Source organism: Gasterosteus aculeatus, chromosome 7 (genome assembly GCF_964276395.1).
Source record: "Gasterosteus aculeatus chromosome 7, fGasAcu3.hap1.1, whole genome shotgun sequence".
NCBI lineage: Eukaryota > Metazoa > Chordata > Actinopteri > Perciformes > Gasterosteidae > Gasterosteus > Gasterosteus aculeatus.
Genome location: NC_135694.1, coordinates 16,497,358 through 16,520,170, shown reverse-complemented (window position 1 = coordinate 16,520,170; position 22,813 = coordinate 16,497,358). Strand labels below are relative to the sequence as shown.

The 22,813-nt window shown below is 41.6% G+C and overlaps 1 protein-coding gene across 5 annotated transcripts in view; it reads right to left on the bottom strand.

Annotated features, from left to right (window-relative positions):
* Positions 1–1,387: 1,387 nt before the first annotated feature.
* Positions 1,388–22,813, bottom strand: part of LOC120822335 (protein turtle homolog B-like) — a 79,419-nt gene continuing 57,993 nt past the window's right edge. For 2 of the 5 annotated variants that reach the window (XM_078106512.1, XM_040181928.2), the window contains exons 15-20: positions 21,926–22,010; positions 19,434–19,598; positions 18,460–18,505; positions 10,375–12,012; positions 5,246–5,373; positions 3,851–4,203 (exon numbers count right to left, since the gene is read on the bottom strand). In XM_078106512.1, coding sequence (XP_077962638.1) covers positions 3,989–4,203; positions 5,246–5,373; positions 10,375–12,012; positions 18,460–18,505; positions 19,434–19,598; positions 21,926–22,010 — 2,277 coding nt within the window. In that variant the 3' untranslated portion in view covers positions 3,851–3,988. Of the gene's footprint in view, positions 3,525–3,850; positions 4,204–5,245; positions 5,374–9,262; positions 9,309–10,374; positions 12,013–15,909; positions 15,997–18,459; positions 18,506–19,433; positions 19,599–21,925; positions 22,011–22,813 lie in introns of those variants that run through there. The other 3 variants (XM_078106510.1, XM_078106511.1, XM_078106513.1) reach the window with 3 other exon arrangements.

Genomic DNA, 22,813 nt, shown 5'->3' with positions numbered 1-22,813 from the left:
CTCTCTCTAAATGCATCGTACAGGATGTGGAGCCAGAGCAGAAGAGTCCGGAGTGATACAGTACTGAGAAATTCTTAATAAATCCTTTTTTCCCCATTAGCCACCACAAACACAACGCTTTGTAAGCTATTTAAGAGTCGTAGGTTGCTGTCCTCTCCCCTCTAGTGCGAGAGCTCCTATGTCAAAGCTACTGTATACATGCGTGACTCAAAGATACCTTCATTATGGTACGTAGTCCGTCATCATTCTAACATATATTTCACATAGAAGTTTACATCTATGCACTGGACTTTACACAAGTCATATTGTAGTTGCGCAACTAGACTGGACTTTTCTTTACCTAGCACGTAAATATCAATTAAATGAATTGTGATCACAGAAGTAAAAAAGCAACTCTACACGTTCCAATTACCAAATCATCTTGAATCTATTCTAGCTGTTGTAGCTTCCAATCCACTAAATCTATGTCATTTTATTGCATCGCAATGCTTTTGTAAATGGGGAGAAACTGCCGGTAACAATTGTTTTACATGCACTGGTCAATTTAGAGATTTTGGTCTAGTGGGAAGAAAAAGTCCAAAATACACAATTTCTCCCAAATTCACCAAAAAGTGACCATTTGACCACACCTTGTTTATCATGTTAACTCAACATTTGAGAAAACGACATGAATTGTCATTTGTCAATGACCTCAACATGTATTTAAAGTTTTCTAATGAGCCAAATGTGTTCAGCAGCATTACATAAACTTAACTCCCCAGGTTCATTTCTTCATATATACTGTAGACCTTTATCTTTATTGAACATTTTATTGCTCAAAACCGTAACATTTAAATAACTAGAGAAGTCCCACGTTGATAACTATTAGTTCAAATTGTCCTCCTGTGGTGTCTCCCCTTCACGGTCAGCTTAATTTATTGTTTTGTCAGTTTAAAAGCCTCAAAGCTGTTTCGTCAGGTGTATTCTTTCTATATTCAGGACCACAGCTTTTGTTACAAACAACTACAGATCGCTTACTATAGAAGTAGCAATCTCCCATTTTTGTCAGTAGCATTCAACTGTTGCCATGTAATATCTTTCACTATACTGTATACTATGTACATATTTCACAGTGGTATATTAAGAGGTATACAGTACTTCTACGCTGAGGCAGTTCTGGTTTCCCGCTCAGCCTTGTTAATATGTCTCGTCCGTCCAGCTCACACTGTCCTTGATTAGATGTGTCACAGCAGCCATTTGTACCTCCTGCAGACACAATTTCTGACAAAAAACCCCAAACCTCTGGGCCTTTCTGAGTTTACTCAAGGTGTTCGTTCCCTCTACATTCAACCAGAAACATGAAAAAATATAATGATAGCACTGAACCCTCACTATGGACAGGGCGGCGCAAATTTCAGGGCTTTTAATGGGTTAGTTTACACTTTGCATCGAAGGGGATGTAAATGCTCACCTTGTTTATTTCCATATATCCACAAAATAACTCATTCATATTCAGATAAAAATAAATGGGTATATGTTTCAGATTGATTTCTGTAATTGCATGCATATTGCACAATTTTAGTAAAATATTCTATTACTTATATTTTTCTTTCCATTTTACAATATATAGATTCATTCTACACATTTCCATGATTAATACAATGTATATTTAGGTATTTTCTCCACACTGCTTTGAGATAATTCAGAAATGTTTGTCTTGGGGAACATTATGCAGTAAAGAGCCTGCGATATTGTGGTTCATTTACTATAAATAAAGGGTTTTATAGAGGAAGAGGGCTCTTTTGGATGATTTCAAAATCCCACCGCATCTCTCCAACAAGCGCCTTCTAGCGCCTGGTCTTGAAAGTGGCATTTGTAATCATTAATATATATATGCTCACCGGTATGGCGTTGCACATACGCGGCTCGCTTAGCACCATTAGCATCAAGTATTTGATACAACCGCTCAGTGCCTTGTGATGACCTGTTAACATTAAATGTAATTAAATAAAAGTTATTTCCACAATAAGTGCTATATTATTATTATATTGACACATTTTTTCTGTTAGCTACCAGATGCTCCAACTGTTGCAGACACCATAATTCCATCATGAAGGCACTAGCTCCTTTACTAAAACGATTCGATTTTTTGTAACTGATAAAATAAGCCCAATGTATGTGCATGACGACTTTATGTAAATAGATCTCATCATTTATCATCACATCATACACTTTTCCTGCACTTTAAATATCTAATATTAGAGGAGAAGTCAGTTTCTCTTAAATAGTTTCACAACTCTCATTTTGCAGGCATTCATTGTGGAAATATCTTAATCAAGCAACTGAGTTTACTGATTGAGAATTGGGTCGATTACAGAAGCCTATGTTGTAGTTAACAGAATCGGATCCAGTGAAAATAAAAAACCAAACAAGTAAATTACTATGAGCGATGCTACTCACATTTCAGAAGTACAGAAACCCGAGATATGTTATGAATTCAACTTCTGAAGAATCTGAGCACCTTTAAATATAACATTTAAAAAACAGCAGCAAACTGTTTCAGTATACAACCTCTCTGTTAAATCTAAAATATGAATGAGATCAAACGTGTGCAGTGGGTGATACAGTTACGTTTTTGATGTTATGGCACGCATCCAATAAAAACAGCCCGCGACATTTTCATGTCAGTTTGAAAAGTTGAATCATCTCATTACTGGAAGCTTCAAACTGAAAGTGGGGCAGTATGTAAGTAAAACTGTCACAAACCATTAGCACACACAAAGAAAAAGAACTACAAAACAATTGATTAGAAATAAATAATAGACACGAGTGAAGCAGGCAACCAACTAGAAGCTCAATTAAGGCCAAACAAAGCCATTGTTTGTCATGCCCTCCTTCTATGCATGAAGAGAATACTATAGTATACTATGGCACACAATCTGACCCTCCACTAGGTATGTTTTTTTTAATTGAATTGCTTTTGGCATAACTATAGGTCTTTCTGAACCCCCTACATTTCCTAAAGTAGAAGAACTGTGGATGTAAAGAAGCAAACACACATTGGAAGTAAAACAGAGAAGGTTTTGCTCCAGTGCAAACAGTTACAGGTAACATAGAGCAACTGAAAGTAATTAAATCAGCGCTTTAGTGGTTCATCATTAGTGTGTGGAATGCAAATGTACGGTCCGTTCCATAACAAATGGAATATGGTAAAAGTCAAGAGAATCCCTTCAGTAGGCTGAGTGAAGTCATTTTGTGTTAGAATGTGACCAAATTATCATCATGCAAGCTAAATGAACTCAACCTATACACATCTAAAGAAACAACCCAAGGGAACAGAGCTTTAACATGTGGATATTCTGTACGGGAGGCCAGTGGAACACAGAGCTGGTAAAGAGATGGAGAAAGGCTAGTTTGTCCTGCTGGCTGGTCTGGTGGTCGTGTGGTCTCGTGTCCTGTGCTCTGAGGTATAATCGGTAGGAAGTGAGAACGTCCACATTTGTGAGGCAGGTTTCTCGGTAGAAAGGAGACGTTGCTTGAAGGGGCTGTAAACGGAGACCAACAAAGGATAGTTTTTTCGTTGGGGGGACTCAGCAAAGGAAACATGATGTAGGTCTGGAGAAGCCGAAACTGTAACACTGACGAGGGAAAACTGGTTTGGTTTGGTTTGGAAAATGTATCGCCACTTTTTGAATTTATCTTTTTGCACTGGAGTAAAACTTGTGACAGCTTTCGTTTTGATTTACAATGTATATTTGACGGGACTGCAATTAGATTTTAGCGCTAAGTACAAATGTTCAGAAATTTTGTGTGCGCACAATCACTAATCTGTACTTTTTAACAAACTTTTTACCAAATCTGAGAGCTGAAATTTAGTGCTTGCCCCATTTTTCGACAATACATTGCCGACAAAACATCTTGTTTGTATTTACCGTACGGTAAATACCGTAAAGTGTTGTTTTTGGAATGAGGGCATATTGCATGATTGTAACCTTGATCTCAAGGGCTTTCAGAGGAGCGTGGCGTGGTCCAGGTCTATGTTGTCCATGCTGGCCAGAATAGCCTTCTGGTCCTCTCGGGGTGGGCGGCGGTACAGCAGAGCAGAAAAGCGAGTGTACGGGTCGTGGAGGATGGGCCGCTTCTTCTTCTTGCGGAAGTAGAGAGCTTCTTCGGGCTGGAGTACCTGAGAGGTGCAGGCCTGCTGGGTCTGAGAGGTGGTGACACCTGGAGGGGGGGGGGGGAGATAACAGGTAGGGTCTAAGCCAATGGAACCCATGGTGACAATATTTTACTGGCACTTCTGCACATTAACCACACTGACGTGACTGGAAGCGTTTCAGTGACCCACAACTATACAAAGGCTAGAGTCTGCCATTATGTGCTCTAGTTAATATGAATATTCAGGAGTCTTAACTTTGATGATGTCATCTTAACTTCAAAATAATGAACAGCAAATGTCGTTGATAGTTGCTCATAGGTGGGAATCTACAAAGCAGGGTGGTCTAATGAAGTGAGCTTTTGTGTTGTGTATAAGACATACAGACATTCAGGACTTGAATAACCTCATCTTTCTTTAAAACTGTCTCTTGTGAGTCATCCAATTTTATGGAATTGCAATGCTTAATTGTTGGAAAACTCCTCCAAAAGTTAAGATGTTTAACTTTAAAGCCACAAATCTGTCGGCCTGTGTTTCCTCTGCAAACCTCAAGAGCCGCTCATCTGATCTACTTACCTGGCAATGCAAGATTTTGACTATTTGGACACATTCAAAGTCAATAGAGAAGTGCAGTACTAGGGGGCGGGGCTTGGGGGGTCTCTGGGGTCAAGCCATATATCTGCTGCAGGCCTTTCCAGGCCGGCTCATACACAGCAATTTTCTTGTAATGCTAAAAGTATTAACGATAAAACCAAGCTCTTCTTCGCCTCCCCAGATTGTCACTGCATACGCATGCCTCCGTGTCTGGAGCCTAAGCAATCGGATGCTATGAGCTGGCACGCGTTCTGAACGACCTCTGACTGGACAATACTGCTTGCAATGGCAACGTTTTTACAAAGTAAAATGCCGAATCAGTAGCGACCACCCAATTGATTCAACAAAAGAGTTTTTGGAAATGAACAAACAACCATAGAAACATCCTTCACAGGTCACAAAAGGCATACGAATGCTTCATATAAAAGAAAAATAAGATTTTTACATGTGGTCATTATGAAATTGCTATTTAAAAAATAATCTCTGCGTAATAAGTGAGAGGAACAGGTTTCACACCTGCTTTCTTTCTGGACTTGGAGTTATTGTTGTTCATCATCATCTTCTTGGCCTTCTTAATACGTTGGTATCTCAGAGCATCAATCCTCTCAGACCCCGAAAGGGCACTCGGCGCACCTCGACGTTTTCTGGATGAAGAGCAGAGAGAGGGGAAGACGGGTAACTCCGGGCCAAACATGGTCAGTGGACTGTGTGCCTGCACTACGGAGTGCAACGGAGCCAGGAACCCACACAACCTCTGTTGCACTGCTCGTGCTAAGCAAAGAGGTGCAGCACTCTGCCAAAGGATCAATATGAGACAACAGGAAAACTAACCAAAGTTTTCTTCATAAAAGTTTGAAGAATAGTGCCATTAATTATACTATTGGCAAAACCTTGTACGTCATCTGGATTTACTTACAGTTATGTTCAACTAAAAGAGGATTGTACTTCACAAAATATGTTGATAAATCCAGATGGTGTATCAAATTGTGCATCTTGTAATTTCCCTGCTCTTCAGGGACATTGAAGACATTTTGCTCAAATTGATCCAAACAATCTTTATCAAAAGGAAAGCAAAGTATTACATGAACCCTGAAACCATCTATTGACCTCATAGTGCAGATCAGACCCCTGAGTACATTTTGAGAAGATACATCATTCAAAAAAATACATGCGCTGTTGGTTTCAGAGGAAAAATGTCCAAAAGATGGGGGCAAAAAATATTTTTTAACAAAATATAAGCAAAAATATGAATTTACGATACTTTTGCAGATTGTTTAATTTTTTGTATTTTTATTATTTATCGCTCTCTGAAAATAACAGAACAAATGTTTTCTTGTTTTTGAGTGTATATTTCTCAGTCAGCTCACGACTGCACAGACCTCCCTCCCATTCGTGGAGGCAGCTTTATGACTTGGCAGGCCCACAGATCTCTGCCACAAACATACATTCGGTTCCAAGGCACAGACAACAGTAAGCATTACACAGAGGCCATCTTCCCACCGTGGCTGCAGAGAGAAACCGAACGTTGTTAGTAGAGGGGGAGAATCATAGCTGAGCAACAAAGCATCATCAATATGTATTCATAGACATGGATACTGTCTACAATGGGCTTCACCATGCTGACAGGGGGAGAGATGGCGGGAGGGGAAAATGACTACTCGGGAACAGTCACATAATGAAAAATAAGCCAAAGAAAAGCGAAGCACTAGGACAACAAATGTAACAAGAATTTATCCATAGAATTTTTTCTTTTTTTTCTTTTTTTTTTTAAACGGAGGAGCAATATTTAGCGATGGCATGCATGGCAGATTGCACATGGAACACGACTTTAAAGGGGAATACATTCAAAAGTACTCAGGTAGTTCACTCACACATGAGGGGTCCTTAAGCCCCCTTGTGTGTCACCCTCTCTGCAAGCCCTTGGCAAAATATTTGTTCCTTAGAATAAAGAGAAGTGCGTAAGCTGTCTTGTCGGAAATGTTCTCCAGTCCAAACATAAAGTGCAAATATATACTTACAGTAGATTGATGCTCTATACAGATGCTTTCTACACGAGGTTAAGGCCATGTGTCCACCAGGAATCTGCTTTTAGTTACTGGGGCTAGATAGAGATTAAAGCACTGGTCATGGCCCCTGCTATTGCTCTGTTATTGTTTAAAACTAGGTAAGTATCTTTTGCATTTCTGACAAAAGCAGATGTTTTTCTTCACTTGCTTCTTCACACGCATGCTAAGCCATCGTCATTGCCAGGAACATGCACCATCAGTTTTGCTTTATTGTTAATGCCAAAAAAAGCGGAAGCTGGATCCCAGTGGACACACAGCTTAAGTTGACGTCCTGCAATCTTACAAATCATTTCTTGGAGATTGGGGTCCAAAAGATTTCAATTGGTGTCATACAATACAAGCATCTGTAAAATATATTAATAGCAGAATGTGTCACGCTTGAGGAGAATGCTAAGAGCATTTTAGAACGTGATTGTTAGACGATAAAGGATGTCAATGTAGACGTCCCAATAGTCCGACCGTAAACAAATACACAGTATGCTGCCTTGTATTAATATATATTGTACAAAAAGACAGGACACCAACATAGACTGGTTATCACACCTGCTGAGAACTTTTAGTTATAAGCAGTCAACATAACCTCGATCTAACTCAAGTTACAAGAATATGTAACGAGCCATTTTATTGTAATCACTATTAGTTGTTTTTTGTAAATAAAGTATTTAGTAAGACAGCTGCCTTTATTATTAGCATGCCGCCTCGCTGAACTCATGTGGTGTCCACACAGGTGAGGGAGTATTAGTAGTACAGCAGATAGGTGGTCTAATGTCCCGCTCCTCTACCCCTCGTGTCAAAGTCTCCATGGAAACTGGTTGCCGACTCGCTCCCTCATATCTGGGTTCTTTTCTCATATCTGTGACATGATCTACAGCCATAGAATTGTAGTAATGTTGCTGGTATGATTTTAATACACTGTCATAAGATCCTTTTCACTTTCTCAAGTCTGCTCGAGCCTGTTTACATGGGCGCTAAAACTAAACAGCAAGACATTACCCAACGCACAAAGGCAGTGTGGCCTGACTGCTTTGCCGGCCTCTGGTCAGTGGCCAAGGAACGCAATTGATTGGCCCTTCACATCCCTATGAGGCTTCTTCTGACCCAGAGGTAGGGCAAGGAGAACTTGGAGCACCTGGATGTCAGATTAAAATCTTGCTGAACTTTGGAAAAGTGAGTTGGAGGAATGGCATGTTGAGAATTAGATGGTTCAACCAAAGGCGCCTATATCCGTCCTACAGTATGTAGAGCACACGGTTGTCTCACAGGTGATAGTAAACACTAAAGGCATCCTGTTAAGAAGTGTGGTAGTCCTTGAATATCAACTCTGCAATCAGATGGGTCTTGTAAATGTGAGGATGTCTGCTATGAGGCTTGCTTGATTTGAACCATAAGCAGCAATAACATGAAAGAAATTGCACAGGAGAAAAAAGGATATGAATTACTTAACTGGGCTAAAGAGAAAAAGAGGGAAGGAGGCACTGACTGTATTTTGGACATGTGCTATCTTTGACCATGCGCTCCATAGAAAAAGACATTGCCACACAATCAGCATTTAGCAATGCCTTCTGTTCTTTCCTTGGGTAATGAAATTGAGACATATAAACCAGGTTTTATACTTTACACCTTTAGCTGAGATCAGAGTGGAACAGGAACAGTTCTCCTTTATGATGGTATCTTGAATAACCTTGAATAGTCATGTTTACTTAAGAGTTCTTTCATTTGCATGGATTAAAGGTAATCTGAGGTTAACACAAATTGTCCAATTCAATTATTGCATATTACTGGAGGGAATTGGTCAATAAGTCAGTAGAACTTACACGTTTGTACCAATTACTGTGGTTACAGTTATTTTCCGAGGCTTCTCTCTGGACTGACAATCATTTAACTGATATTGGACCCATGACAACTTAAGTGTGTAATGTGTAGTTTCATTAGTAAAGTCTCAGAAAAGAACAGTCAGTTTGGCTTTGCACACATGTTTTTAGGATTTTTCTCCGAATACTATAATGAAATGTATTATATTCCCATGTGCCATTTGCTCAACCAATTTTCAGAATAAAGCAATAAATAATTATGAATGAAAAATAAATATTTAAATCGGAGGCTGATAAGAGCACTAGTGCCTTACGTTTGCATAGACCTGTGGTGGATTTGGTTGAACATGGTCAGTTAGCAAACCACTCAAGCATGAAGTCATGTTGGTGATACAACCGACCTAATTCGTTGGCTAACTGATGGCATATGCATATCAGAATGCATAATGTACTGGAGACTGCAGAACTTAAAATGCATAGCCACTTGAAGAAAAAGGAAAAAGTAAAGAACTGAAATGAACTACACACATGTTGACTGAAGAAAGGAACAAATCAAACAAAGACTCAGCGTCTTGTATTCCCCTTTAAAGGACGAGGTGATCAAAAAAAATCCCACCTGCTAACCCCCCCCTTTCAGACATGGATCCAACCCTTACCTATTGTGGTGTAGAGGACCTGGTCACAACAACGCTGCCCAGATAGCTGAGATCAATCAAAAACAAAGCAGGTAAGACTCCAGGAGCCATCAAGAACCACCATAATGCCCCTGATTCATAATGATGGAGACATTGTAGTACATGAGAAGCGGACAGGCCCTGTGACACACTTGGCCCCACAACCTATCCTTGGTAGTCAGACCTGGGGATGTCATGGGCGCAATTAAAGGCGTTGGGTAAAGGAGGGTTACAGAAAGAGAAGTGGAAGTAGGGTAGGAGAAAATCTGAGTGGTTGGAAGGTAAGGGAGGGTTGGTCATGCAGTCAGGTCACTAAGGCCGAGGATGGGCCGCAGGGCCTGCCAGGATGAACTCTTCTTTAAGCACCCCTCTCCATGACAAAGGCATCTTCAAAGGCTTGGAACTAGACATAACAATGGTTTGCTTTGTCTGGGCAATCAAATGAATATTGTGGGATTCCTCCTGTTAGGTTAAAGCAGGGTAACGCATGATACAGATGGAAAAACAGGGATCTGTGGTGATCTGTAAGTTCCCAGGCCTTCAGGGGCTTGTACCAAGCAAATTGCACTGGAAATATTGTTACTCATCTGAGTGGACTGTAGCCCCAAAAGGTCTGAAATGTAATCTGTGAAGCAAATGCATTCTCTTGTCAATTCAACAAATAATTTCTTTCACAGTTTGGACTTTTTGACTGGAAAATACTATGTATTTTTTAAGGTGATCATTTTGGGACAATGCTTCACAGATTCAATGGTGAATACCTCTAACTTGATGTCTGACATGAAAAGCAGCATTGACCAAGCTGAAACTGAACTGAACTTCCAGAGCTCATCAGATGAATCTTCACAACCAAACGTTTCCTTAAACCTTCAGTTGTCATTTTTTCACATTGAAGTGTTGAAAAAAATGAAAAAAAAAAACATTTAAAAGAAAACAAAATGAATTAATCACAGCGATTGTTTTAAAATGTATGTATGGATATTAGACAGCTCTGTCACTAACCAAGATGTAAAAACAACTCTATACATCCAAGCATTATGGGTTTGCGCAGATGATTTAAATGGTATCCCTCTCTGCATGACTAATGCACCTACCCTGAAGCTGACAACTGGGCTGGAGAGGGCTCGGATGGAAGGATCCCCTCCTCAGTCCTCCTCTGAGATGGCATCTGCCCAAAAATGTTGCTGCTTTCCATGGGGGGTGATGGGGACTGGGAAGCTGGGTAGCTGGTTGCAGAGGTGGCAAAAGCCATGTGGGAACGGTAGCTGGGACTTGCTCTTCTGCTAACCTTGCCTTGAGCAGGTAAGGGGGAGGGGGTAGATCTCCTTGAGAAGCTGGCTGTGGAAGGAGGGAGGAGCGTAATCTCAGACATCTCTGGGGGAATGTGTGGTTGGACAATGCTGGGACGTGGCCTGGGGCGTACTACAATCTCTGGCGAGCCATTGTGAGAACTAAGTGGGCTTTGGGTGAGGGGTGAGAGTCGGGAGGGCTGAAGAACCACCTGATGCATGCCAGAATCCATCCTACGAGCCTGTCTGGGACTGAAACGAGGGGTGGTTTCAAACCATCGCGTGTCCAAGCTACTGAATGTGCTGGGGACAATATGTGCCATTTGATCGGTGTAAGGAAAAACAGGCAGACCAATACCCTGGCTTGCGTGTCTTAGGTGCCCTAAATGTGCCTCTTGCATAGCAAAATGCTTGGCTGGGGAGCCACGAAGCCTGGCCTTGCTTGGAGACTTGGTTGAGCGGCTCTTTTGGACCCCCAGTGGCAGGACAGCTGGATAAGTGGGCATTGGAAGAGAGGAGGGCTGGAAAGCACTCAGGGGAAGAACATGAGGGGCAGGAGGATAGGGTGAGTCGTGGCGGAGATGCAAAGGGTGATGGGGCGGAAAAATGAATTGGGGCCCCTCCAGACTTGCAAAGGTAAAATCCAGTCCTTGCCAAATCTCTGGGGAACGAGAGGAAGAGGCGAGTGTCAGAGGAAGTGGGAAACCAGGAACAGCATATTGTGGGAAATCCCCCTCCCCCATTTCTTCAGGAATCATTGGGTGACCGAAAGGACCTTCAGCAAGGTATGGAGGGGAGGACATGACTGAGCTGAGAGGGCTAGTATCAGGCATGTAAAAAGGAGGTGGGGGATCATGATCCCCAGGGGGGCCTAGGTAGCCATAGAAAGCTCTGTGGTGGAGAGAACCTCGGATCTGCCCAGTGGCCTGGAGCCGACTGCTCTCCATGATGGTCATACCTTCGAAGGGCCTCTGGAAACGAGGGCTGTAAGCCGGAGGTTGCAGGTAGGATTCCTGACTGGAGATCGGGGAAATCTGGTGAGGCCGCAGTGGTGCCATAACTGGGGGCAGAGGCCTGGGATCGTCATTCTCTTCATCTGACTGACGGAATTCAGGATAGAGGTCTGATTCTTCCACAAAGGGGAAGCCCACAATCCGCCGAGGCTTAACAGACATTTCTGGGTCAGTGGGATCTATGACAAAGCGTCCATCTGGGCCTCGGCAGATAAGTTCAATTGGTGTTGTTGCTTCAGCTTCATGCTTGGAGATGCCGTATTTCTTGCTTGATATTGCTCTTTTAGTCTTCTTGTATAAAGACAACTCCTCCCTCCTCCCCGGACTTGGGGGGGGTTTCGTCCCCCGCTGCTCATGACCATCTTCAGATGAATGTGACAGGGATGCCTTTGAACGCATGCTCTCTGGGCTCACCTTTCCTGACGATGACCTACAGAAGAAAATACAGAAGAATTGATTCTTTAAATCACCATAAAGCCCGTATTCGGTGCAAAGCCCCACTGAAGGTGCTGAAAACGGATGGAGCTACAAAATAAAGGAATATGAAGATGAGATATAAAAACACAGGTTTAATTAATAACATCAAGGACGGCTGCACTCAAATGACAGGATTATGACATCTACTTCAAAACACCTGTTTGATGCGGAGTCATAAGTGAATAGATAGAAAATAAAACAATGTTGCCTGCTAACTTTGAATCAGTACAATTAGGAATCAAGAAGGGCCTTCACTAAATAACCAGGGCGTTAGCAACATCTTCACAAGTTAATAGGAAAACATCCACTGTCTTGAACATAAATATGGCGTGACCAATGGGAACTGAAGAAAGATGATGACTAATTTGATACCAGCTTTTTTCTCAAAACAAAATGTAATGAACTTTGGCAGACAGCTGGGAATTAATATGTATTAATTGCATCCTAACTTTTCATTCAACAGTCGCAAAAGGCATCATATGCTTCCACGTTGCCCCCAACTTGATGAGATGATTGTTTTGATTGTCAAGTAGTCAGGAAGGTGCACATAATGAAGGAAGTCTAGAGACATTTCTGACGTACATTTTATCAATTTCATGGAATTCCACATTCTTTATTGGTACACAAACCGTGCCTTTCATACCAGCTATTTGGAGAGTGACCCCCTTTCATTTTTCCTGTCTACGTACTTGATTTGAAATGAAATAATAATGTAGTGATTATGAAAAAACATATTCCATTAAAATACTTTAAAACATTAAAGTAAAAATATATTTCGGTATTATAAAAGTGAAAATGTTCACATTCATATATGCACTTGCAGCTTTTTCAAAAAGTTTTCCTTACTTTCTGACAAGGCTAAACATTTACCCAGCCTAATGCACTACTTAATGCTCACTGGGATTTTTCCAGGAGGTAACTGCCGTAATGTTTGGACTCAAGCTTGGAAGTTACAGCTTGTTTGACCGCTACAGGGCCAAAAGGTTAAAATCTATGACAGTGCCGTAAGAGGAAAAAGAGCTGGCCTTTTCGCTAGCTTTCATCAGCAATGTAACACTCCGGTATGGCAGGCAGGTGCGACTGACAGGTGTGGGTGCAGAGCTTTCATCCAAGACCCCTGCAGAGGATTGACAATATTACAAACCAAAGCTGGGAGTGACAGTAAAATGTCATTCGAATGAAAGCAAGTTGGGACAGCCCAATTTCTGCAACTGTCCCCTTTTCTGAGGCCAGCTTGAGGGGCATCATAGAATTTAAGTTCACACTGTACACAACACAGTTTAAAGTACACGGCATTAAACTCTGTTCCCATTCATTAGACATTTCTTGTTAATGACTTTATCTTCCTATAAGAAAGCAAAATGAAAACAATTTGGTTTGAAGCCACAGTTACTTTATTTAGTGGGAAATAAAACATATAGCCAAACCATAAAGGAATCACTCTAGTTGTCTTTATTAGGCAACTGTGGTGCCTACTGTGTTATGGTTTCTCTGAAAAAGCACATCTGCTTATTTGAGCTACAGAGACAAATAATGCGTAGCTTGTTCTCATACACTATGGATATATAATGTAACAAATACATACATAACAAAAACTATATTTGCTTTTATAATGGAGTACTTTTCTGTGACCACATAAAAGACTGCAAGTACAATGTAACAATCATAACAATTTAGTTTCTGTTATGTCTGTTGATTTAACCATCATTCCTATTGGTTACAATACTAAGAAACTGCAACATATGTTGACGATATTATTGCTTCACCTTTTCTCTAAGAAATTTGGACAATAACCAAGAGGAAGAGTGGCCGTGATGATGAAAATACAGCTGAACCTGGAAAACGTGTCGGTTTCCCGAAGAAAGTAACTTACTGTGTCATTAAACAGCAATTGAATGAATGCTCCTCACTACTTAAAACTATTTAAAAAAAAAGATAGGTCCTTCAAATTTACTTATTCTATATTTCTAAGTTGAAATACTACAGACCATTAAAGTACAGACAGAAGTTTTTTCACACATATTATAATGAGCAGCAGTTGGCACTGGAATCGTAAAGTTAAAAAATGCAGATTAAACACTGAAACATTTAACTTTCATTTAATGGAACAAAGTGGATTAACAGGCATAAGAAAAGGTGTGACTATGACACATCTGGGATGAGAAAAGGAAACGTGGTGACGAGTATCATTTCCAAAGTGTCAAAAGGAAAGTGTTCCAGGTCACTTGGAGGTGAAACAGAAATCTCAAGGAGTGACAATTACACCATTGAGTGCTCAGCTCAAACCGTAGGAATGGGTACAACGCATAGAGTGCTGCGATCAATGCAGAACAGCGATTAGGTTAAAGCAATAGTTTCTAAAGGATTGACTTATATCTGAATTGATAGCACACGACTAGAGACAGTTAGCTTAGCTTACTATAAAGACTCCATCATTGAGTAATGACTTGAGTAATGACATGTCAGGGATGATTTTATTGTCCCTGGAAGGAGTAAATATTTAGATATTAATTTCCAACAAAAGCAGCTATATATGCCTTATTTTAATACTAACATTTCTCATGCAATGTGTGATGTTGTTTATTACAATAAAAATATTTTCTTTTTCATTTAAATTCATCTTCCCCGCATTGATGTTTCAACGAACCAGTACAATACAGGGATTATTCTGATGTCTGTATATATGAAGCAAGAGCTACCGGACGGTTAGGTTAACATTAGGACGGGGAGCAGGAGGAGACTGCTTGCCTTGCTCACTGCAATGGATAATGTAATTTCCCCCCTCTGCCTCCAGTATATGCACCGCTAAGCTAACCAACTCTAACCCTAACGCTTCCATGCAGCGTGAGTACCGATTCATATTTCAAGAGACTGATGAGTTTTACCAAAAATACAAACTATTCCTTTAAAAGGGAGCCATATCTATAGATCCAATGTGTATTTTTCTTATTTACTAAAATGTGTTTACACACTTTAAGGTTCATAAGACACATAACGTTTCTCATCCTGTCTGTTTGAATATAACTATTCCCCTTATAAAAGCCCTGTCTGCACTGATTGGTCATAATTGTTCTGCGCTTCTGGGTCGTCGTCTTTACAGCGTCCCTGCAGCCTTAGGACTCAATCTTGTATGAAGTACAGTTTAGCAGCACCTCTACCGGCTTTCAAGGAAAAGTGTGCATTGTCTCTCGATTGAGCATTTTTGTGAAGCATCTTTTTAACCAAAATAGGAAATCTCTCTTTTTACAATAATAGTAAAGCTTCGAGATCCTCATTACATACTGTATAATGACCAATAAAAGTGTTATAACTGGTGTGGTAATTGATTCAATGAAACATCAACAAGTTCAGAAATAACGGCACGAACGTCCCATTAATGACCCCTGCCGCCCTGATTGGTGAGGAGTGACGGTGGCGCATGGAGTAGAGAGGGTGCACCGGGAACCGCAAGGTTGGCTTGTCAAACCCGGCTGCTCCATGTCCCGTGTCCCTGAGCATGACACCCAACCCCTAAGTGCTCCCCGGGCAAAGTGTAAAACCATGGGTTAAAAATGCAATGTAAGTTGCTCTAGATAAAAGCTTCAGCTAAATGACCTGTATTGAGTGTTGAACAGATTTTGTAATCCTTCCCTGTCTTTAAACCGTATCCCGTGTGCTTTTACATCCCTAATAACAATTAAGATCCATAATCTTTTCATCAACGAAAGACCCAGGCGAGTTTTGTTGTTGGCCTTGTGGGTACATTTGGCCAGACGCATGCAGCCAGGCCAGGACTTGAAACAAGGAGCAAAAGGGGGAGGTGTAAACTGTGTGCAAGAATGGGGGGGGGGACAGCGGTTGGCACACTCACTGAGGACTGGAGGGTCGGGGCCTGTACCTGCCTGCGTCCAGCCCCTCCCAGTAGGGTTCAATGCTGGGAATGAGGCTAAGTGGGCTCCTGTAGATTGGGGAGATCAGACAGTAAGAAATGGGAAGAATATGGAGGTTAGCAGGAAGCATGGCAATGAGAGGTATGTTTGAAACAGCAAGAGAAAAAGAGAGGAAACAGCGGGATGTCTTTAAGTGAGAGGGAAAGGAGAGAAATGGGAAGATGAATAAGTAAGCTGCAGAGAAGGTCTTCCATGGAGCAACTAGAGGGAGATAAAGGCAAAAGAGAGGAAAGGATGTGGCCCGGTGCCAAAATCTCACACCAGAGCCCTATTCATCTGATAAAAACTCTCTCTCCAGGTACATATCATTGTACCCCACAGACACGAGAAGGTGGAAGAAGGGTCAGCAGGGAGAAATCAAGTCAACAGGTGTTTTGTCAAAATGACACATGCTTCCCAGTGTGCGACTTTCTGATGGCGACGGCAGCCCTGTGGTGCCTCTCCGTGAAGAATTAGCTAAGGCTAAAGTCAACAATGCACTCCAAAAAAAAGCCTCCACAAGAGTACAGCAACCCCATATTTGGACTGTGCAGATCAGTCAAACTGAGTAAATATGTATACTAATATGCATAATATATATGTACTATAAACAAGATTCAAATTGGTTGGTTGGTTTTTCTCCCAGATGATTATTAATTGCTCCATGAATCAGATCATCAATCACAACCCCAAATTGCTCTGAATGGTTATGACTGCCAGTCAGAGTCCCAATTGGTAGGAGCTTTTAGTCTACATGCAACGTGTCTGCCCTGCCATCAGCGTGGGAATGGGCGTGAATGTGTGGATGATGTCATGCAGTGTTAGAGCGCTTTGAGTGGCCAATAAACGCCAGGGCTTTGATCTTTATTCCAAGTTTGACTTGTAGGCGAGTTCTTACCGTCCACACCAGTGAAACAAGTATAATGTTATGGTCTGGTTCCCGTACACACTGACCTTTTACAAACACATCTAGATGGCAAGGCTATTTATAGTTTTACAGACTGACTGTTAGTTAGTTTGGTCGATCCTGCATCATCAGGTGCACTTGGGGGGAATCAAATTCCAATGCTGACTGAAGGTCATGCAGCACTTAGATGCTTCTTATGTGTATTTATCTGGTTAAGTGTCACAAGAGAATAAGCATTTTTAGTATTGTTAGACTGCAAACCAAGCATATGTCATGACTTATTACTTATAGGTAGAGACAGTAAGGAGTTTAAGGGCTTATTACTGAGCGTTCGCTGCCACACATTTATAATGGACATACTGAACTAATTAAATTGTATGCATGAATAGGGAAGCCTATAAACATGGATTATTAGTAGTCTAGCTTTTGAAATCATACTAGGTGTCAATTATGTGATCAGGGAATCCTGTGGTTAGTGGTTTCTTTCACACCACAAACAAACTGCGTCCCAAAAAGAGTCCCGATGGAAGCGAAACAGGACCCGCTTTTAACGCCCTGTGTACATATTATCTTATCGACAACAAACTACCCAATACATGCCAAACCATGTGTCTGTCCCCCATTACATCATGCATCCCTACCCTGTCTGTGGTGCTGAGACTCAAGCCCACTGGTTCCTAATGAAGATGTCAATTACATTTACTATCTTTCAATATAAAGGGTCAAATAAACAACAACGCCCCTAAAACAGGAGTAACATTGTGCATATATTGGGGAATATTTTCAGCCGTGGATGAGGTGAGCTAGTGAGTATTCATGGGACTGAGTCAAATTAAAGTGCATTGCGTTAGAAAAGTAAACACCCAGTCCAACAGTGTTTGTCGGTGATGTGTGCTCGGCTCTCGATGGAACAGAGGACAAAGACGCACTAGGCTTTGATACATACAGTACTTGGTAGTACAGATTCCCTGCAGGATTCTGTCCTCACATGGGATTTGTAGACAATGAAACAACTTTGTTCACAATGGGAAGAAACTGTTAAAACCACAGCAAACTTTCGACACGTATGAAATAGGTTTAACTAGTTCATGAATCAGAAAATGAATAAAATATTTCCAATTGAACAAAAACTGAGGTTTTGTGGATATTTCATTTGAAAACACCATCCAGTATGCAACTCTAAAAACAGCCAGTGGAGGAGTCGTATATCTCACTTAAGCCTCACTCCCCGGAGCAGAGCGGACCTTCCTCCTGGCAGACATTTTCTCCGGCCTGATACCGGTGTAACATCATGATGTTCCATTCATACGGTGGACGTCGCCCGGCTCCAGCCTGCGCACATCCGCCCACAGGTACGTCTTACTAGAGCCGCGGTTAATGTTATAAGCCACACCTGCGCTCTTCCTGCTATGACTTTATTGAAGGACATGTATTCCAGGGTCGATAAGGACAATTTATTTATCAACGGGTATAAGTTGATATATGTATGATACTAACTAAGGCGTGCTGTTTGATGGGGTCTGCAGTAGAGCTCTGTGCAGCGGAGCAGTGAAGCAGTGGTGGGAGTCATGTTGGGGTTACTTACGGTGTTTCCATGCTTTTTCTGCAGTGGGTTATGGAGAGAGGGGGGTCTGGAAGATGGAAAAAAGCCGTTAGAGCTATTTTACATTTCAAGTACATTTTAGTATGCTGGTATGATAACTACTCAAATGAAAAAGTTCACGATGAATGAAGAATAAATACAGTTAGAGGCAGTGTAGCAGAGGGATGAGATGAAGTGCTTTCACATTCAGGGTAAAATTGTATCCTAAGTGCACACAAATTGTATTCATGTATTCAAAAAGTATTCAAGATAAACCACATCAGAGACATTGTCAAATAAAGTTTATAGAGACTTCCCCTAAGGACAACATCAGTGCGGCGGAGCCGAGCGCAAGGTTTGACACCAAGTTAAAAGGAAAATGATCAAATAAAAATACCTGAAGCAACAAGGGCTTCTTTCTGAAGTGTCATCAAACTTATTTTTGCTTACATTCTAGTGAAACAATGTTTGATGTTTTCTGTTGGTACTGGAAATAAAGGCTGCAGCTAACGTACACAAATCATTTATGTATCATGTCTGGTAGTTTGTCACAGTTGAGCTTACATAATAGATGTTTTCATTATTAATAACTTTGGACGTAAAAGCAGGCAAGCCCTGGGACTCAAGAGAGTAAGAAGCCTCTGGCGATCCATTTTCAAAGAGTTTCTTGGTTCCTTGAAATTAGTTTCAGTCAGTGAAAACATCTAGCAGGGTGAAAATAGTTTGTTGATGTTACACTCAAGTGACTGGAGTCCGCCACCAAGTCTCCAAGCAAAACATTTGTCCCCCAAACTAAGAATGTTTCCTGGCAAAACATTTTCTGTCAATTGATTCTCCCGAACGCTACACAGTATTCCTGTGATGGATGGTGTGCGCCACGACAAAATCTTCTCATCTCCTTCTTTGCCATATTGGAGAAGTTCCCAAAACGTTGGCTTCGTGATATCAGAGACAGCCATTAATGACTTTGTCCTCACCTCTTTTCCTCTTGAGCTTCCTCCTGCGCTGCTTGTTGACGAAACAGGCCGCCATCGTGCTGAACAGGACAGCTGCTGCCAGGAAACAAATGGTGGCCACGATGCCGGCCACTACCGGCCGCGCCAGTCCACGTTCCTCCACCATCTCCGGAGGAGGGAAGAAGTCTGTGGGGTGAGGAGGGAGGAGTCAGGGGCGCTGCAGTTGGGATCTGGTGTGGCCTTTTCCGGTGGAAGAAGACAAATGAACAGTTGAATGGAGGAGCGAGAATAAAGAAAGAAATGTCAAACCTCAAGTTTGCTCACTCGACTTGTAATATGCCACTGCTGGAGATTAAAGCTAATGTCAACATTCATATCCCGGGGCTGATATTTACCATGAGATTACCACGCAGATGTCTCATGAAAAAAGAGCATGCTGTCCTTTGCGAGAACACACTGTGCTGTGATTAAGCTGGTATTTAACTATATGAGAGACTGAATCAGGTTCGTATAACGTTAAAAATAGACACCTTGGTACCTGCAGAGGAGCCTTTGAAGTGAAAGCAAAAGCCCTTCCAATGAGATTCAAATATGCAGGAGCTGACCTTTACTATCGCATGTGTCTTCAAAATGGGCATTTCTTCACAATACATGCCATGATGACTAAGTAGAATTGTAAATATTTTTCCCCTTACACTGTAAAAATCTGCAGAGGCTACACATGCAATGCATTATCTGGTTGCTGCCTCTTTAGGTTGCGCTGTGCTTGGAATAATGTTGTGTTAAATAACATGATTGAGCGTTAAATAACAAGTTCAACGTTCCTAAATGCTTTAAATTCTCATATGCAATGAATACTCTCATCCTGTAAATAAATCTATGAATATGCAAACATGTTTTACTGTTAAAAAACAGATGTCCCTTACTTCACTGAAAAGTCTATTCGCAACAGTGGTAAAAAAAAAAAAAAAAGCAAATAAATTTACTATGATGTCAGGCCGGGCAATGAAGCACTGTTTACTGTTTCCTGTGTTACTTTGACATCGCCATGTCTCCCTCCTGTTTCAGGTGCCCTCATGTCATCTGTCAGTTAGTCTTCTGAACCAAGTCTACCGCCCTGCTACATGTTTGGATTCCGACTGCCTAAGCCTTTTTGCACGTTTGCCGTCCACCATTTTTGTGTATTGCCCCTCCTCCGGTTGCTCTCCTTGACAGACAAAATATGAACAGAGAGGCTGGTTTCCAATTTTATTTTTTTTGTTGGTTTGTCTTAATGCTTTGTCAACTTAAACTGTAGGGAATAGGAGCAGGGTACTCTTAATACATCTACAGGATGCCATAATCGATCCTAAAGACGTAAGTCTCTATTTTTTATATATTTGTCACGGTGTGGTGCACTTCCTGTCTTATTTTGTAGTTTTCTGCCACTCGTGTCCCCGGGTAACTTCACTTCCTGCCTGGTCCTGTCATCCCCTGTGATTGTCGGATTGTTTCCACTTGTGTCCAATCACCGGCAAGATGCGGCACAACGTGAAGTCAGCAGTGATCTCTATACCTACTATGAGTAAGCGCAACAAAAAAGTTTTGCATGCTAAAATCAATGATTGATCAATTGCTGAAAAATGGCCGCAGTCATCATTTTGGCTCGTTTTAATCCTGCAGCCTTCCATTCTAGAAGAGTTCTCCTCTGTTGTCTGATACTCCGTTCAACATGGCGCCCGGCTGCTCTCCTCAGCTCTTCACGTTTAGGAGATGCATCAGAGCAACCCACACAGTAGTGCACTATCAATATCATGAAGGAGATAAAACCCAGCCACAAGCACGATACAGCAAAATGCAAAGTGCTGCACCTTTGGTAAATTGGGTTTAAGAAATAACTACTGATCAGCTAGATAATACCTTTCATCTCCACAAGGGGAGGGTGCATCTACATAATGTATGGAGTATGATGCTGATTGACGATAAGCACAGAGAGAAAAAGCAGTCGACTCAATACTTCGCGCAGCTCTACATATTCAGCAGTAGGGGGCAGCAGAGTGCTTCCACAGATCCGTGAGCTCATCCACTCTACAAATGCTGCCAACAGCTGTTCCATCCAAATACCGCGTACCCAGTGACCTCTGCAGATGAGGAACATCACATTTTGACGGGTTTCGTTTCAGATTTAAAAGAGACATAAGCACCAAGAAAAGAGTGGCTTTGATCTTTGAATCTTTTTCTGTAGCACAAAGCCGCCCACTACAATCAATGGGAGACTGACGGAGCGATGATGTCATGCTTTTCAGATCGGCACTAAGGATGTGGGCACGTAAAACAGCTCACATTTAATAGTGCCGAGTGGGCGAAATGTAAAGTTGAGAGCTGCTGCGTGTGCACTACATCCGCAGCATCCCCTCGGATGCCTCACCAGCACCGCCCCAGGTTACGGATACACGCCGATGCTCGCAGACACTGCCGGCTTTGAGGAAGCTCCTTTCGAGTTTCATCAAGGCAGCGGCTCGGCCCCCTCTCACCTGTGCTGGACACTCCTACTACGTTGCTGGGCTCGCTGATGGTGTCGTCCATGACGGCCATGACGCGGAACTCGTACCACGCCTCCTAGGAGCAGAGAGGTGACAGGGAGACCAGCCGGATGAGTCACACAGGCTTTGTGGATGCATCAATAGTTCACTTATAGTCTTTTACTAAATAAATTCTGATCAGCTAATGAAATCAATTGTACGACTTCTTGAGCTTTCTAGAAACAAAACAAAATTCCACTCTTGATGTGATGTCGACATTGACATTTAAATTTAGCCGGGCTTTTGTAATTTCAATAATTGTGAACCATCACTTTTATGGTGCATAGTTATGTCATTAAAAGTTACACTAATTCATAATCGTCTGTTGTACTCCAGGAACCGGGCAGAACCAACTTCGAACAGAAATATTGTGTACTCGTGTACTGAATATATTAGTGCTTCACACTGTTCGAAATATTACAGTCTTGCCTTACACACAGTATCACAGTATCATATATATGAAATACTATGAGGTTAAGCACTAATGATGATGTTTATAAGAAGTAAGTTTATGAGTTATGTATATGTATATACATACAGAGAGTATATGTATATATGGGATATTTGTTCTTGGTAAAATGGGCATTATGACCGTTCTCTGCAAAATTGGAACAGTACTTGGGCTACGACTGTTGACGTTCCACAGGTCCACAAGTCCATAGTGAGGAAGCGCATAAGATTGGCACTTCAAAACCTGCACTCAGATCTGCCTTCAACCTTTCTACCTGCCTTCATGCATACACACTAGTGAAAAGCTCTTATGGTGACTACTGAAATCCATCCATCCATCTACAAACCACTTATCCTGCACACAGGGCTAGAGTCTAAGCCAACTTCGGG